This window comes from Rattus norvegicus, chromosome 2 (assembly GCF_021556685.1).
Source record: "Rattus norvegicus strain SHRSP/BbbUtx chromosome 2, alternate assembly SHRSP_T2T, whole genome shotgun sequence".
NCBI classification, from domain to species: Eukaryota; Metazoa; Chordata; class Mammalia; order Rodentia; family Muridae; genus Rattus; species Rattus norvegicus.
Window position 1 is genome coordinate 186303449 of NC_141535.1, and position 17813 is coordinate 186321261.

At 50.5% G+C, this 17813-nt stretch overlaps 2 protein-coding genes across 5 annotated transcripts; one reads left to right on the top strand and one right to left on the bottom strand.

Moving 5' to 3' along the window:
- The first annotated feature begins 4184 nt into the window (after positions 1 to 4184).
- Positions 4185 to 13207, top strand: Pias3 (protein inhibitor of activated STAT, 3). Of its 4 annotated transcripts, none has more exons than XR_015670130.1 (14): positions 4185 to 4291; positions 7026 to 7443; positions 7597 to 7681; positions 7769 to 7819; positions 8045 to 8135; positions 8707 to 8841; positions 9031 to 9136; positions 9575 to 9648; positions 9760 to 9920; positions 10637 to 10739; positions 10850 to 11018; positions 11172 to 11305; positions 11468 to 11505; positions 11981 to 13127. XR_015670130.1 is itself a non-coding variant. In NM_001439452.1 (14 exon segments), coding segments are annotated over 13 exon segments (1860 nt in total). In that variant the 5' UTR covers positions 4210 to 4291; positions 7026 to 7028; the 3' UTR covers positions 12248 to 13207.
- A 12-nt stretch (positions 13208 to 13219) lies between these two features.
- Positions 13220 to 15720, bottom strand: Nudt17 (nudix hydrolase 17). Its single transcript, NM_001109340.1, is given in 8 exon segments — positions 13220 to 13430; positions 13560 to 13721; positions 14096 to 14232; positions 14395 to 14493; positions 14715 to 14807; positions 14943 to 14968; positions 15150 to 15333; positions 15500 to 15720. Coding segments are annotated over 7 exon segments (891 nt in total). The 5' UTR covers positions 15692 to 15720; the 3' UTR covers positions 13220 to 13430; positions 13560 to 13561.
- Positions 15721 to 17813: the final 2093 nt, after the last annotated feature.

Consider the following 17813-nt stretch of genomic DNA (forward strand, 5'->3'; position numbering starts at 1 on the left):
ACGTGCTCTATGGATGCCTGTGACAGGGTGTGCTGGTTTGACACATATGTTCTCGTGTGATCACCATTCTTTGTTTTGGGTGCATATAGGGATTTAAAACATTCTGGGGCTGGAGAGATGGCTCAGCAGTTAAGAGCACCCGACTGCTCTTCCAAAGGTCATGAGTTCAATTCCCAGCAATCACATGGTGGCTCACAACCATCTGTAATGGGATCTGATGCTGTCTTCTGGTGTGTCTGAGGACAGCTACAGTGTACTTATAATAAATAAATAAATCTTAAAAAAAAAAAAACATTCTGACCGGGGTTGGGGTTAGCAGTAGAGCGCTTGCCTAGCGAGCGCAAGGCCCTGGGTTTGGTCCCCAGCTCTGAAAAAAAGAAAAAAAAAAAAACAAAACAAAACATTCTGACCTTAATGGCACACCTATATCCACGAGGAGTTTTCAATATACCAGTGACTGTTAGGTCTACAGTGAGAAAAGTCTGGTTCCTGAAAGAAGGGAATCCAGGTTTGGTTCTAGGACAGAAAGAGTTGATGTCCAAGCCATCTGAACCTCCTCTAGCTTGGCTACTCTGTGAGAAAGAGTTCCTCCACAATCTGGAGAGTAGGCCAGAGGCCTGCAAGCAGATCCCTCTCATCCCCTTCCCTCAGCCCGCCCTCTGCTGGGTTAAGCTGGGTTAGACAGCAGGGGCTTGCCAGGAGAGTCTGCTGGCTCCAGGGAAAGAGTAGAGAGAGAGAGAGAGACTGCTGTGGAAATTGGGAACTAGGGGAACTGGTCCAGAGTTTGTGGAGGGGGAATGCAGCTGAGATACACGGATCTAGAGAAGGATCGGACCAGCGCTGAGGTTCATGGACAGAAGACTGATAGAGAAGGGGAAACTGCTGGGGCGGGGCAGGCACTGAAAGGGTTCAGGAATTTCTCTTAAGAGGAATAGAGTTTCCTCCCCCTTCCACTCAGTTACTAGAGATCACCAGGGGTGGGTACACATTATATTTGGAAGTATGTGGGGGGAATGCCAAAAAAATGCAGAGAGGACGGTCCAGAGAGGAAGACTCCCATTTGGCTAAGTGTGTCAGGAAGTAGTTTGGTTATGAAAAGCAGGCCTTTGGCTCCTGGGAGCTGATTCCAAGGCGGCAGCTGGGAGAGCGGTCAGTGATTCGCACAATGGAGGAGACGCTCCGGGTATAATCTACACCTGTGTAGTAAACGGGCAACTTCAAACCCAAAGGGTGAATGTTCCTTGGTTTCACAGTCGTGTCCCCTCGCTACTGTAATCCTGATGCTCCCGTTGTTCTCCCACACCTGTAAGGTGCCGGGTCTCCTGGAGCTGGCGTTTCAGGTGGTTGTGAGCGCTAGGAACTGAGCTCTGGCCCACTGCAAGTGCAGTGCTATTACCTTCCCCGAAGGTGTGGAGGTCAGAGGACAGCTCTTGGGGGTTAATTCTTTCCTTTTGTCCTGTGGGGAATGGGTTTGGTCACTATTGTCAGGAGTCATCTTAGTGCCCTGCCCCCCACGCCCATTCCCCAGAGGCGTGAAGTCCAGGCTGGCCTTTAACTCCTTTTTGTTTCTTTTTTGAGACTGGGTCTCCATATGTAGTCCTGGCTGTCCTGGAACATGCTACATAGACCAGGCTGATCTTGGACTCACAGAGATCTGCCTGCCTCTGCCTGGGGAGTACTAGAATTGAAGGTACTCCACCATATCTGGCTTGGCCTTGAACTCTTGATCTTCATGCCTTCATCTTCCAAGTGCTCAAATTATTATTTTTTTTTTTCGGAGCTGGGGACCGAACCCAGGACCTTGCACTTGCTAGGCAAGCGCTCTACCACTGAGCTAAACCCCCAACCTCAAATTATTATTTTTTGAGACAGGGTTACACTATGGAGTACTGTGTAGAGCAGGCTGGCCTTGAACTCACAGAGATCCACTTGCCTCTGACTCCCAAGTGCTAGGATTAAAGGCTATGTGTCACCATACCTGGCTGATTTTTATTTTTAATTTTGTTTGAAGACTGGGTCTTACCATATAGTCTGGATTTGGCATGCTGGGATTTCAGATGTGAGCTGTGTCCAATCTTCTTTCTTTTAAACATTTTATTATTTATTTATTTTGCACCCTGACCACAGTTTTTCCATGTCCAACTTTCAAAATAATATTTTAAGGAGATCGTCTTTCATTAAATCACTAAGAATTAAGAAGAGGCTGATTTTCTGTAGTACATTTTTATAGCTTTGTTGAGGTATAATTGATATACTCGAATTTCCAGTATTTGAAGCACTTTGTGCTTTACATGTTATCATGACATGTAATGCCAATGAACGCTGTCTGAAGCATCTTAGCTCAGATTCAAGACTAATGTTCACGAATGACAATGATGTTGTTTTACTGTCCATACAAAAGATTCTGTTCTTATAAAAATATAATGGCTTACTTATGGAGAATAAATATTTTAAATATTTTCCTATCATCGCTCCCTAGAATGTGTCAAGTTAATATACCTTTGGATTGTATCGTTAGAAAGTTTTTTTTTAAATGCTCTTTTGAGGTTTTGAGTTTCATCAAAAAAAAAAAAAAAAAGAATCAGCACTTTATTAAAGGTGTGTGCCACCACACATGGCTGCTTTCATCTTTAATGCATGATGAAGTTATATGTATACCAAAGAATTGGAAAGTCTTTATGGTTTATTGTCAGTACATGCCTGATTATATGCTTATTTTTTAAAAATTTTTACTTATTTTCTGTATAGGAATGCTCTATCTGCATGTATACCCAAAAGCCAGAAAAGGGAGTCAGATCCCAGTACAGATGGTTATGAGTCACCAATCATGCAATGTGATTGCTGGGAATTAAACTCAAGAGCACAGTGCTCCTAACCACCAAGCCGTCTCTCCATCCCCTATATACTTACCTTTATATACCCTGGGGTCTGGAGTCACAAAAAACGTCTAGGGCAAAAAGGGATACCAAGCTTAAAAAGAAACAAAAGAATACGATTGGTAACGAGCTCTGCTGGCTGTGCTGGCATCCCAGGGTACTTTCAGTGTACATCCAGTGTACAGAGTCTCAGGTTCTATCCCGGAACAGACAAGCACCAGGACCTGATTTGGATGCAGGAAGCAGCAGATGAGACTTAGGGCCATGTACTTAGCCTAAATTTAGCTTGAGGGGCCATCATTTCAAGCAGCAAGGAACAACCCCCTCCTTCAATCTCCACTGTTGGGAGAGGGTGGTCATTTCCCTAGGAACAAAACCAGGAAGTACTCAAGTATAATTAGCAGGAACTAGGAATATTGTTAGCGCTTTATGGTTTGCAGCTTGGGTTGGGGCTCATGAAAAGGATTACACTGAAGGCTTAAACTAAATGGGATTATTCCTAGTATTTACCAGGGCTTTTTATTATTTTGCATGTTTGTTGTACTACTTGCCTCTGATGCCAGATTGAGCTTTCGAACAGTTTTAAGCCCTCAGCACCTAGCAATCCCTGATTAGCACTTTAATATTTACCTCCCCCCTTTTCAAATGTTTACAAATGACAAATGGCATTATCCCTGAGGCCCCAAACAACTATAAAATGTGGAGGTTTTACTATAACAGTATAAGGCACAGTGCCTTAAAGTAGCTATCTCCATAGATATTGAAATGAATTACTGAAATTGGCAGTTTAAGTGGCCAACTTGGTTTAGACAGGGCCCTCTGGAGGAGCCAAAACTTTGGAGAAAGGAGGGGCATTTCAAAGAGGAGCAGAAGTGTTTCTTCTGTACGTGTACCTCCTTGTGTTCACCAACTGTGGAATCCCTAGTTACTGTAAGCATATCTGGAGGTTGGGGGATAGAGGGCTATCTATAGGGATTAGGTTGCTAATTTTCCATTTGTAGCCCAAGTTTTCCCACAGACAGATGGAAATCTCATCCTAGAGCCTCTCTATACAACCGGACTCCCAATGCACACAGTCTTGCCTCGTGGTCCAGCCCAGTACAGCCCCTTCACTCCGGCAAGTGATCAAAGGACTGCTGAGACTTTGAAAGTCCAGAACCTCTTCTCTCCTAAGTGCTCACCAGAGTTAACATCTCCCGCCCCGCTCCTGGGCTCCGCCCCTCTCCCCTCTCCGAGGTCCTGGCGGGCTTACCCTGGAGGGGGCGGCCCCAGCAGCAACGCTCGGACGGGCGGAGCTCTGGCCCGGGCGGTGCTGCGGCTGCAGCGTCCAGCTGTCGGACCGAACTCCAGCCGTGCAGACTGCGGGAGCGGCGCGAGCCCTTCCTACATCGGGGCCCACCCCCACAACTCTGCGGGTAAGTCCTGCTTTCCGCACCCAACTTTGTTGCCTGTCAAGCCTCGAGTCCTGTGGCGCTAGCAGGAGCTACGCTTGTAGTTGCTGTGTATTCGGGGGAGGTGAAGGATTGGGAACAGCCGCCTCCAACAGTTTGCAAGTTCCCAACTTCCCCCAAAATGACCAGAGTGCATCGCTCCCAGAGTTGACAGAACTCTGGGATTTCGCTAACTAAACTTGCCGAGATCTCCGGAGGACAGGGGCTCCAACTTCGCCGCCCCTCCCCCATCTCTCGGAGCTCCGGCAGTTCCGGATACTTTCCCTCCATCTTTCAAGTATCCTTGGGTCCCTAAAAGCCCTTCCCTTCGGGCCCGCCTCCTCGTCGTTACCCGCAGGGCCCCACGATCCCCGGGCTGCACACTCCCTGCGGGGCCACCGTGTCCCCCGCCGCCCGGAGACTTGCCCGGGCCGCCCGGCTGCAGGAGAAGGGGCGAGGCCGGCGGCGGTCCGAAGCCCGGCGGGCGGGGCCGGGAAGGGGAGGTGTAGGGGGCCGGACGGGGCGGAGCAGGCGGCCTTTGCGGCCGGCGCTGGGGCGGAGAGTTTGCGCCGGTCCCTGGGCCTGAGCTCCGGCTCGGGCTGGGGCGCCTGCGATGTCTCAAGATGGCGGAGCTGGGCGAATTAAAGGTACCGGCCCCCTCCCCCAGGCCCAGCAGGACTCGCTCGGCTGCCCGCCGAGGCGGGGAGGCGACCAGGCTGGGCGCAGCGGGCGACGTGGCAGGGACTGGATGCAGGGATGCGCGGGCAGCAGCCGCGAGAAGGGGCCGCGGCGGCGCCCCGGGGGCGGGGCCGCAGGGCAGATGCAGGGGTGGGGCGGAGGGGGAATTGTAGCCTGGAGGGCCGAGGCACAGGGGGCGGGGACGCGGGCCGTTGCCGCTTTTAGTGGTAGGTAGTTGCTGGGTACAGTCAGGCGGGGAAAAGCTGCTCAAGAGGCGTAGGGGTGAGTCCATCAGGCCCAGAGATATGGCAGTGAGGGGGAGACGTAGGGATGGGACCCGAGGACCAAATGTTGGCTAGCTCTGGAGGACGTGAAGCTTAGGGTGGAGGCTCTGGGGCTGCTGTCGGCATCTGAGCCTTGGGAAGTACTGGTAGGCTGCTGAGATGTAAGGAGGCGGGGCTGTACAGGAGCGTACCTTAAGAGCTGAGGCTGGAGCATCCTGGAGGCTGAGGGTAAGGAACTGTCTTAATGAGGTGCTGTCGTTGGGAGAGGTAGAGAAGTGTGAACCATTGGACAGAAAAATAAGTTATAGAGCCAATAGAGAAATACAAACACGTAGGAGGAGCTAAGGATGGAAAGGTAGAGGGACAGTGTTTTCATCACATTCCTGAAAAGGAGCTCAAGAGGGAGAGAACTTGGGAGACTAATGGTCTGCCGGTGACTAGGTCTTCTAGACATTCACAGAAGGGAGCCCTGGAAGGAGAGAGGTCCCCTACACCTCCCCAGCCCAAACACAGTCTTCAGGGAACTACACCTGAAGCTATCCCACAGAACCTTAGGTCATTCTCCCCCCCCCCCCTCTTCTGGCTTAGCACCATCCTTGTCCTGGACAAGCTTGAGTTCTAGCCACTGGACCATCCACCTTTAAGAACTTACTTCTGTGCTCATGGACCCCGTTCTCAGTCTCTTGGGGTCTCTGTTGAGAAGTTTGCCTTGGTTTTCACCCTGGTGGCTATGTATACCATCTATGAGGGAAAGAAGCAAGATAATAGTTCCAGACTGTTTGGTTTCAGACCCCAAGACAGGGGACTGAGGTGCACATTTTACATATCAAAGTGGACGGGGCCTCCAAGTTTTCCCAGCATCCCTCAGTCCCTACCTGGCATACCATGCTTCCAACCCTGAACTTTCCAGCTCAGAGGCTGGGCTGCCCTACCCCCAAGGCTCTTCCCTATATAATCCAGACATTTTGTGCTTTCTCCCCCTACACCCCCCCACCCATGGCGACTCCCTTGGGGAAGCTTCCCAATAAACCTGCCTTTAATCTAATCTACTCTGGTTTGAATTGGCTCATTTCACTGACGGAGAAATAACCTATCACTGACAAATGGAGTAAATCTGGCCACTTACCTAGACTTGTGAATTTACCTTTCTCCCCTACAAATTTTGGTAGCTTCCTTCTAGTAAACAGGAATAAAGGAGTGTGAGTGTGTAAATAATGTAAAAGGTGGGGATGGTGGTGGTGGTGGTGATGATGATGATGATCACGACAATGGATGATGTTGATGATGATGATGATGATCACGACAATGACGACGATGGAGTGTTGAACTCTGACGATAAACGTTACAGTTCAGAACTATGGGGAGAACAGGGATGGACTGAGGTGACTGGGAGGGTGGCAGTGGATTGCAATCCTCTTGCCAGCTGGCCTCTTTCTCATGGGGCTGTCTGCCCTGAATCCTCCTTCCTTGTGTCCTATCTTTTCCCCTGGAGCCTAGGGCTCTGAGAGTCTGAGCCTAAGAGACAATAATCTGCTTAAGGGAATGTCTGTATTAGGGCTAGGGATGGGGCTCGGTGGTCCTCGTGTGTTGAGCTGGTCAGTCAGGTCAGCTACTCAGGTCAGTACACTAGCTTTAGGATGCCTTTCAGCACTGGGGATGGAGGGGAGAGGCACTGCCCCCCCTGTAGCTCAGCTGTCATGTCACCAGCAGGACAGCCATTTTTTGAAGCCAGATCATTTCTGTGCTCTTCTCCGCAGCACATGGTGATGAGTTTCCGGGTGTCTGAGCTCCAGGTGCTCCTTGGCTTCGCTGGCAGGAACAAGAGTGGGCGGAAGCACGAATTGCTGGCCAAGGCCCTGCACCTCCTCAAGTCTAGCTGCGCCCCCAGCGTCCAGATGAAGATCAAAGAACTTTACCGCAGGCGCTTTCCCCGGAAGACCCTGGGGCCTTCCGATCTCTCTTTGCTCTCTTTGCCCCCTGGCACCTCTCCTGTAGGCTCCCCCGGCCCCCTTGCTTCCATTCCTCCCACCCTCCTGACCCCTGGCACCTTGCTGGGCCCTAAGCGTGAGGTGGACATGCACCCTCCTCTGCCCCAGCCTGTGCACCCTGACGTCACCATGAAACCACTGCCCTTCTACGAAGTCTACGGAGAGCTCATCCGGCCCACCACCCTTGGTATGGCTGACTGGTCTCTCAGGCTTTCTGGATTCTGGTTCAGGCTGGAATTTTTCCTATTAGGTTTTACTCTTGAAGGATCAGCAGTGTGGGATGGAAGCAAGTAGCTTCTCAGGCAGGGGCTTGGGAATGACGGTGCCTTTGTGTCCACAGCGTCCACCTCCAGTCAGAGGTTTGAGGAAGCCCACTTTACCTTTGCACTCACTCCCCAGCAGCTGCAGCAGATTCTCACATCCAGGTACACCCATCCCCGCCTTGTCCCTGCCGACTCTCCTCTCTGTGCCCCAGGCTTGCTTCTGCTCTGAACTGCTCTTACTTTGCGCAGGGAGGTTCTGCCAGGAGCCAAGTGCGATTATACCATACAAGTGCAGCTCAGGTGAGTTGCTCCTTATCCAGGGTGGGTGCTAAATAGGTAGATGGCATCCTCCCCCCCCCGCCCCGCCCCCAGCCCCAGTCCACTCTGGCCCATGACTCCTCAGGATGCTGATGGCTACAGATATCTATGGCTAGTTTTTCTTTTTTCTGGAGTTCCCTGCTCAGTTCTCGATTCACATCAGAAAACTGCCACTTAACCCCCCATTCGTCTGTCCTTTCTCCCCAGGTTCTGTCTCTGTGAGACCAGCTGCCCCCAGGAGGACTATTTCCCCCCTAACCTCTTTGTCAAGGTTAATGGGAAACTCTGCCCCCTGCCGGTAGGTAAAGAGTCTCTCCCTTTGGCAAGGAATAAATATTAAGTAAAAACCTCTTATGAAAAGACATGCTTAGGACAGTGCCTGGCACGTAGTAGTTGCTCAATTTATTGATGAAATCAATACAATCTAGCGATAATTAAAATAGGGCTGACTAGTTTTTGTCAGAACCCAGTAGAAGGACACTAGTTTAATATGAAAAGACCTCTAAAAGGTGATATTAGATGAAGTGGACCCATGGGACCCAGTGACTGGGTTCCTTCCCACTTTCACTCCCTTACACCAGCCCTACCAGGGCCCTTGTTTTTCAGCGGATCCTGATTCCTTTGCTCCTGGGTGAGCTGGCCATCCTCCAGAGAGTAATCTGTCTTTGGACACACGGGAAGAAGGATGGTTGTGAGCCACCATGTGGTTGCTGGGAATTGAACTCAGGACCTCTGGAAGAGCAGTCAGTGCTCTTAACCTCTGAGCCACCTCTCCAGCCCCAGAGAGTAATCTGAGACAGGAGTTCTGTTGTTAGAGTTGAACCTCTCCCAGCGCTCTCTCTCCACTAACAAATCCCTCCTTTCCTCAGGGTTACCTCCCTCCAACCAAGAATGGAGCTGAGCCCAAGAGGCCTAGTCGTCCAATCAACATCACACCCCTGGCTCGTCTCTCAGCCACTGTTCCCAACACCATAGTGGTTAACTGGTCATCTGAGTTTGGACGGGTGAGCATTGCTGAAGCCGAAAGGCTGTAGAGGCTGCAGGGGGCCATCTAGTTTTGAGTTGGGGATTCATCTTGCTCTTAGGTCTCTGTGCTAAAGGCCACTGTCTCTGGTCTCTGTGAGACAAAGGCCATCTCGAAAGAGGAGGCGTGGGAAGCAGAAACTGATGCTCCCTCTCCCTTCCCCAAGTAGAATTACTCCTTGTCTGTGTACCTGGTGAGGCAGTTGACTGCAGGGACCCTGCTACAAAAGCTCAGAGCCAAGGGTATCCGGAATCCAGACCATTCCCGAGCACTGAGTGAGTAACAGTCCTTTCCTCCTTCTGCTTTGAGCTCAGGCTTTCTCAGGAACAGCTCTTGCATATGGTCTCCCTGGTTTTCTCCTCAGTCTCAGCTGAGGAGTTAGACCCTCAGGCAGTGGGAAGAGCTTTGCATTGTGAATCACACAACAGTTTTGTATCTCACCCTCCTAAGATTCTAATCCCACCCTACTAAGACAGAGCTCTCTGTACCGAAGCCCGAAGTCCAATCCTCCCATCTGGATCGTCCCTAACGTAGCCCACATTTCACCTTGCGTTGTTTAAGCATCTTTAGGGATGTAGACATCTCTTCTCCACTCCTGTGACCCGCCATGAGCCCCCAGACACTCTACCCAGCTGCCTGTCATCTGGGGCTGTCTGCTGCCAGGCTGCTTCCAGCCTCACTGACCCCTGGAAATGGCCCCATCCTTGTTTCAGTCAAGGAGAAATTGACCGCTGACCCCGACAGTGAAGTGGCTACTACAAGTCTCCGGGTGTCACTCATGTGCCCGGTGGGTACAAGGTGGGGGACAGGAAGTGGGAGGAGGGCTGGGATACATTCTGAAGAGGGTCCCTCAGGATACTAGAGGGAGGTTTGCTAGAGTGAACTCTCCTCTCCTCAGCTGGGGAAGATGCGCCTGACTGTCCCATGCCGCGCTCTCACCTGTGCCCACCTTCAGAGTTTCGATGCTGCCCTTTATCTACAGATGAATGAGAAAAAGCCAACATGGACGTGCCCTGTGTGTGACAAGAAGGCTCCCTATGAGTCACTGATTATTGATGGGTAGGGCTCTTCAGCTTCCCTCTGTTCTGGGACAGTCACTAAGTCCCAGCTTTCACTGTTTCCATCTCCTTTAGCCTCCACCATGTGCGTAACATTAAGGACGTGAGCACTCTGACTGCATTTTCTCAGTAGTCCCCCTGATAGCCCCACGACATAGGTGCTATCATGATAGATGGGGAAAGGGACTGAAGGTCACATTCGTAAGTGACAGGGCTGTGCATTGAATTGTTCCAAATGCATTGCTGACGACTACCAGACCTTCCTGCAGAGCATTGCAGTCAGGGCTCCTCCTCGTTTTTCCTATCACAAAAGCATTTATTAGGTCGACACAATAAGGGTGTTTTTTTGTTTGTTTGTTTGTTTGTTTTTGTTTTTGTTTTTTGAGATCCTGGATGGGCTTATATAACTAGTCTTCCACCCTAACCCTTAATAAGCAAGTTTTCTAGTCTTAGTCCCCTTCCACAGCTCTCTTACATACTTTCCCCCACAATGCCAGGGTTCAGACTCAGGGCCTGCATGCTAAGCAAGTGCTCTATTATTGAGCTGCAGTCCCAGCCTGTGCTGTCCTCCTATTCCAGCGTCAGTTCAGAGAGGTGCAGTGGGGTGGATAATGCAGACGAGGTGACTAAGGCATAGGAAGTGAGTCTCAGAACACTGAGTGCGCTTCCAGCCATCTTCCAGCCAGGGTCGTGAATCGCCATGTCCTCCTCCCCTAGTTTATTCATGGAAATTCTTAATTCCTGTTCGGATTGTGATGAGATCCAGTTCATGGAAGATGGATCCTGGTGTCCAATGAAACCCAAGAAGGAGGCATCCGAGGTTTGCCCCCCGCCAGGGTATGGGCTGGATGGTGAGTGACCCTCTGCTCTCCCATTGCACTCAGTCATGGGTGGCCCTTTTTCTGAGACAGCCTTCTGAACCACCCATAGGTCTCCAGTATAGCCCAGTCCAGGAGGGAAATCAGTCAGAGAATAAGAAGAGGGTTGAAGTCATTGACTTGACAATCGAAAGCTCATCAGATGAGGAAGATCTGCCCCCCACCAAGAAGCACTGCCCTGTTACCTCGGCTGCCATTCCAGCCCTTCCTGGAAGCAAAGGGTATGAGAAAAGGCTGCTTCTGTATCGGAGGGGGCAGATGTCAGAACTGCCTTTTGGCCACCGGGCAAGCTATGGGATGGGGAAGGGCAGGGACGATGGGACCTTGGGCAGCCGTGTTTGGCTGGTTTCTCCAGCTCTTTCTCCCCACTACAGAGCCCTGACCTCTGGTCACCAGCCGTCTTCGGTGCTGCGGAGCCCTGCAATGGGTACACTGGGCAGTGATTTCCTGTCTAGTCTCCCACTACATGAGTACCCACCTGCCTTCCCGCTGGGGGCTGACATCCAAGGTAGAACGCTGACCCAAGGTGGAGGGGAGGGTCCTGCCCTCGTACCCTGTCCAGACCTGTTTCTTTGCAGAGCCCTAGGGACAGGGGGAATTTTTTTTTTTTTTTTTTCTTGTGGTGAAGGAGTCAGAAGGGGGTTGATTTTGATTTTTCTTTTCCTACCAGGTTTAGATTTATTTTCTTTCCTTCAGACTGAGAGTCAGGTAAGTGGTCATGTCTAGGAAGATGCAAGATCTCAGGAGAGTCCTTTTTGTAGACACTGATGATATGTTCTTCCCCTGTCCGGTTTCCTTAGGGATTTCATAGTGTCTTTCTTCGAGGGGAGAACATGGCACCTGTCTTCCTTACCCCTCGCCCCCATCACTTCATATTCACACCTGTGCCTTCCTAGCACCTCTCTTCCTGCTCACTCACCCCCGCATGCACTAGAACCTTCCCCAGTGGATGTTCCACACATTTCAGACACCCACAAGGCCCTGGATGTCAGAGGGGCTGTCCCAAGGCAAGGCACAGGAGAAGGGTCTTGGGGGAGTAAGGAAGAGTCAGGTCCTCAGCTTCTCTTCTCAAGAACATCATGGTCATGAGATCCGTGAGGGTTGGAACCCCGTGAAGTGGTTTTGAGGTGGGTGAGGTGCTGAGTCAAGATGACTCGTCAAGCTGTCTCCTTTGTCCCTCCAGCACTACAGCCCTTCAGTTATCACTTCACTAGATGAGCAGGACACCCTTGGCCACTTCTTCCAATTCCGGGGAACCCCTCCCCACTTCCTGGGCCCACTGGCCCCCACATTGGGGAGCTCTCACCGCAGCGCCACTCCAGCACCTGCTCCTGGCCGTGTCAGCAGCATTGTGGCTCCTGGGAGTTCCTTGAGGGAAGGGCATGGAGGACCCCTGCCTTCCGGTCCCTCTTTGACTGGCTGTCGGTCAGACGTCATTTCCTTGGACTGAGTTATTTGGATTGCAAAATCAATTTCTACTGGCCCTAGCACTGAGCAGATACATTGTGGGTTCCCAACCCCTGGCTGCTCTGATCCCTCAGGGGTCATTGGCCAAAGGCCAGGCCAGATCTTCATGGATACCTGCTTTTGGCCTTATCACTGCCTAACAAGGCCAGTACTCAAAGGGTTAACATTTAACCTTTTGAAAAAGGACATTGGGGTCTGTTTTTGGAAGTGTTCTTTGATGTAGCACATTCCTTTGGGTAGGGTAACCTAGGCAGTGGGAGGCAGATGGAAGGGTAGGGGTTCCTCACCCTTCACCAGATCTTCAGCCTCTTGGGGAAAGGGCAGTTTCCTGCCCCCTCCCCCAGGACTCCTTTCCTTACCCAAACCCAAACATCTGTTCTTTTTCGTCCATTCCCTTCTCTTTGGTCATACTGTCAGGTGGCAGGTCAGAGATGGACAGACAACTCTATTTTGGGTTGCAGATTTCTTTTTTGTACATAAATAAGAAAACTCCAAATTATCCAAAGATGACTTCCCTTGCCTTTTACTTCCCAGTGTGACTCGAGGAGGAAACAAGGCCTTAGTTGTGATCCCCAGGGGCTTGGGAGCAGGGCGTGGCCTGCCTACTGCCTGGGTCTCTCTATTTATATATTTAAGTTCACAATGTTTTTATGCTAAACAGCCAAGGGCCTAAGCTTCTAGTGACCTGTGCTCAGGCCTAGATTGTTCTTGCACCTTTTATGGGACATGGGGGCTCTGTTCTCCTTCCCAATACTCAGGCCCCTTCAGGGCCAAAGCCCTGTGATGTGATTTCACTTTTTATCCCCAGAGCTGTAGCAGAGTTCTCGCCTACAATAAAGGTTGTGAATGTTCTGTGAGCGTCATGGAGGGGAGAGATGTTGTACCTTGTTTTCCAGACCCATGGTTTGTGGGGCAGAGGGTCCATGTTCTATCCTTTCACTTAAAAAAAAAAAAGAACACTTAAAATGTTTATTACTGTGCATGCGGGCATGCGCGCCATGGGTGCATGTGAAAGTCAGAGGACAACTTTATGGAGTAGGACCTTTCCTTCCATCTTGAAAGAGATCGATCCCAGCTACTGGACTCAGGTCTCAGGTTGCCAGACCGCCTCACCGGCTGCCTGCCTTCATTTGCTGGTCTGGGGTCCATGCGAGCTTCATTTTTACCTGGGAGGTAGTGGAGGCATTTACACAAGCATAGCCAAGAGCAGTTGCTCTCCCTTTGTCTCTTTGACGTCCCTAAGAACACCAGGCCATCCCGCACTGAGGCTGTGCTACCCACAAGTTGTTCCTTACCTTCATCTGCCCAGATGTTGCAGCCAGAGCTTGAGGGCAAACTTGGTTCCAGTGCTGACCCTTTCTTTGTCCTCTTCTGCTGTGGCTGGGGTTACTCGCATGAGCGTGGACACGGGCAGGACCAGAGGCTGGGTTCCTCCATCGTCCTTCAGTTCAGTTGTGCTGGATTATGACAGTGCCTAGGTTGTGCCTTGTAGCTTACAATGAACTTTAGTACATTGAGACATTTAATCCTCCCAACTATTGCAGAAGGCCAAGTGAGTGTTAATCCCTTAACAGAAGGGAAGCATTCAAGGAGGTTTAAGCAACTCTCCTGTGGGACAGTAAGGGCTCACTAAGTCAAGGTGTTCGATGTTATCTAGCTGGAGCAAAAACCCTTAACGTTTAGCGTCTTTGTTCTCAGAGGGTCTTTTGATTATCAGTAGACAAATCTCATTCCCTAAATCTCTTTCACAACATGAAATTACAAACTGTACCTTCCCATGCATGCTTATGCATATATGTTGCATGCTGAAAGCTAAAGGAAAAGTTCTCACCAGACAGAGAGTGGTAGGTCCTGGGAGAGCAGTCCAGGTGCCTTCGTCCCATCCTCTGTGGCAGCCACAGCCCCTGCTACATCTGGTCCCAGCCACATAAAGGCATTCACCTCATTTGGATTTACTTGGATCCTGGCCTGGGATTAGACATGTTGAGTCTTGACTTAGGTGAAGAGGCCACAGGTGGAGAGGAGACAGACAAGGGGCAGGGCAGCTTGTTGCTTGATTATCTCCCCTTGTTTTCTAATCACAGTCACAACCAGGTCATATGTCCTGTCTTCCCCTACTACCAGACCTACCTGGAGTTGCTCCTGTGACTCCCGGGAGATCACCAGGACATAGAGAATGAGGTGATGGTATTTGGGGAAACCCCAGCTCAGCCTAGGAGGGTAGGCAGACTGAAGAGAAAAACAAAACCAGTATAGCATATTGAGGAACTTAATCTCTTTGAGACTTTGTAATAGAACTTATGGAGACCATGCCAAAGGTCAAGGTGACAGGTAAGGGACACATGAGTAAGAGCTATTATGGCTTGGGAGCTCCAGCCCATCCACACTTTTCCCAGTGCCCAAGGCAGACAAGGACTATACAATGGGCTTCAGAGGTTTTTCTGTCTCACCTCCCAAAACCCCAGAAGGACAGAAGAAAACTGATTCTGGGGCAGCTGTAGTCCACACTCTTCCCACAGCTCTCGAAGCCCACACGCCAGTATCTGGGAGTCAAAGGGAGCAGGTCAGAGTATCCAAAACTCAACCCTACCACATCCTTTTCTTTGTCCCTCTCTTCCTCAGCCCACACCCAAGGTGACTCCACTCAGGTCTCTTGGTTGGGTTCGTGGACTGTTTACCTCTTCATCAGGTTCCATGTGCCCGCCTGCAAGGGGAGTGGGCCCGATATGAACGGTTGTTGTCTCCAACTAGAAACCCCAGTCTCCAATGGGCAGAGGAAATTCGTTGTGAACAAAACCTTGGGCCACCACTGTATGAGACTACCCAGTAACATTGTGGGGGAAAAGGGCACCCATTTCCCATAGACCCTGTTCTTAGGTGCTCACCTGGAGGGACCCACAGATTGGGGGAAACACGGAGAGTACATGCCCTTCGGGTCAACAATACAGTCTGGTCACTGGATTGAAGAATGACTGCCACACCCAGCTCCACACCTCTATTTGTGAGTGGCTCTGCCCTGGAGATCTCAGGCTGCTGGTCCAGAGCCCCAAAAGGGCAGAAAGGGGGTCTCTGACAAGAGGGGTTTGGTCGGGTTAAGACTTCTGGAACTTAGAAGATTAAAGGTGCCCACAGAGGGAGCTGGCCTGTCGCTGCCACCCCACCTCTACCCCAACCCTCCTCCACCCCAAACCCCTCCAAGTTGCCCTCACTTTCCCTGCTGGTTCCCTGTCCCGACCTGGATTGGAAGTCTCTCCGAAGCTCCCGGGAATGAAGTGCTAGAGAGGACCATCTGTCCTCGCTCTAAGCTGCAGTGCGTGTGCCACGGCCCGGGTTCCTGCCTAGCGCCCAGGAGGCTACACACACTCTGTGTGAAGCTCACAGACTCCAGGCGCCCGGCAAGGCGCAGCAGCAACCGTGCGGCAGCCATCGCGCAGCTCTGGTCACCGCTTGCTTGACGCCCTCTGGTGGCCCAGTGCGGTGAGGTGTGCAGCTTCCGGCCGGCCCACGCAAGTCAGGTTTTCCAGACCCTCTGGGAAATTTAGATAATAACTTTTGGGGACAATCCCTGGGTGTAATGTTCATAAAGCACAAGCAAATCTTCCAGTTTCTCACTTCCTTTAAAGTTATTTCTGACTTCTCTGTTTGGACAGTAATCCCCAGGCAGAATGATTCCTGGACTGGCGTGTTATTCCCCACCAGCCCAAGGTTGCCGTCACTTAAGCCTCTGTTCACCTCTCAGCAGGGAGCTCAAATTATGCTCCCACATCATACACCTAACAGGGTCTCATTTAACCCAGGCTAGCCACAAATGTGTGATTAGCCAAAACTGATGTTGGCCTTTTGACTAGCTGGCATCCACATCTCTGCGTCACATGCCCAGTTTGTCATGCATCCACACTTAGTAAGTGATGGCAAGCAGTTTGAAGGCAGATACAATCTTTTCTCTTTAAAAATAAATAATCCCGGGGTTCGGGATTTAGCTCAGTGGTAGAGCGCTTACCTAGGAAGCGCAAGGCCCTGGGTTCGGTCCCCAGCTCCAAAAAAAAAGAACCAAAAATAAATAAATAAATAAATAAATAATCCCATTTATTTATGTCAGTGTGGGGTAGGGAGGGGATGCACTTGCCAGGACTGGTTGTGGAGGTCAGAGGAGTTGGTTTCCTTCTATAATGTGAGTCCAGGGGAACTTCAGGTCGTCACTGATTGGAATCAAGGCCTGCTCCACGAGATGGAACTTATGCCCAGTGCTTCCTGGGATGGCCAAGAACCTGGGACTAGGTAAGCCATGGACCTGGTGGGAAAACCAAATACTACGCTCTGCTAAAGGAATGTGGCAATAACATGACTACCGACAACATTCTGCTGCATTCTTAGGCTTATGTCCTGTTCAGTCACCATCAGAGAAGCTTCCTCCTGCAGTAGATAGGAGCCAGTACAAGGACCCACAGCTAGACAGTGTGCAGAGAGTGAGAGACCTTGGAACACTCAGTCCTAAATGGGATTTCTGTATCAAACCTCTCCCCTTAGGGCTCAGAAAACTCTGGGGAAGAGGAGCTGGAAACATCATAGAGGTGGAGGGGGTGGGGGACACCAACCAAACAAGGCTGTCCGATACAACAGGTCTGGCACACACATAAACTCAGTTTATGGACGTCTACATGCATAGAACCTGCATGGGTCTAAGCCAGGTGGGGTCCCAGCACTGAGAATAGACACATAAGCCCCAAACAGAAGATATTTGACTTCCTCCCACAGCAGTCTTTGTCCTTCTGTACTGTGCATGTGTTAAGTGTTACAACTCATGAAATAGGCATGTTCTTTTGCAAATGGAATTGTTACTTAGGAAGAAATTTGAGAGACTGGGATGGTTCGCTTGGTAGCCTCCTGGGCGCCAAGTGCACATGGGCATTTGCACTTGGTCCCCAATTAATAGTACTATTTGGAAGGGTTAGGAAGTGTGGCCTTATTGGAGGATGTCACTGGGGTAGGCTTCAGGCTTCTGTGACCATGTCTTCATTCCACAATCTTGGGCTCTGATACCCTGGAACTGTAAGGCCAGATAAGGGTCTTCTCCAAGCTCTTTGATCATAGTATTTTATCCTAATAGAGGAGTAATTAATTCAGGGGTGTTTCAACATGGGCTTGGCTGACTTAATTAGTGCTTTGTTATCACAAGTTAAGACAAGTTCTTACTCTACTGCCCACAAAAGGCCCAAGCTGACCTTGAACTTGCAGTAATGCCCCTCTTTGCCTCCTTATTGATGGGATTACAGGTATGTGTCTTCCCACCCAGCTTTGGTGGACTTCTTTTTGTATGTATAGTATATGTATGTGTTATATGGGTATGGGTGTGTATGTCCAGGTCAGAAGTCAGTAGTTGGGTGTCTTCCTTGACTGCTTCCTCTCTTACTACTTTTACATTTATGTGTACGTGTGCATACCTATGTGTGTCATGGTGCCCAAATAGAGGTTATGAGATACTTGTTTAGTTTTTTTCTCTTTTACCATATGGGTTCTGGAGTTGGGTCATCAGCCTTGGTGGCAAGCTC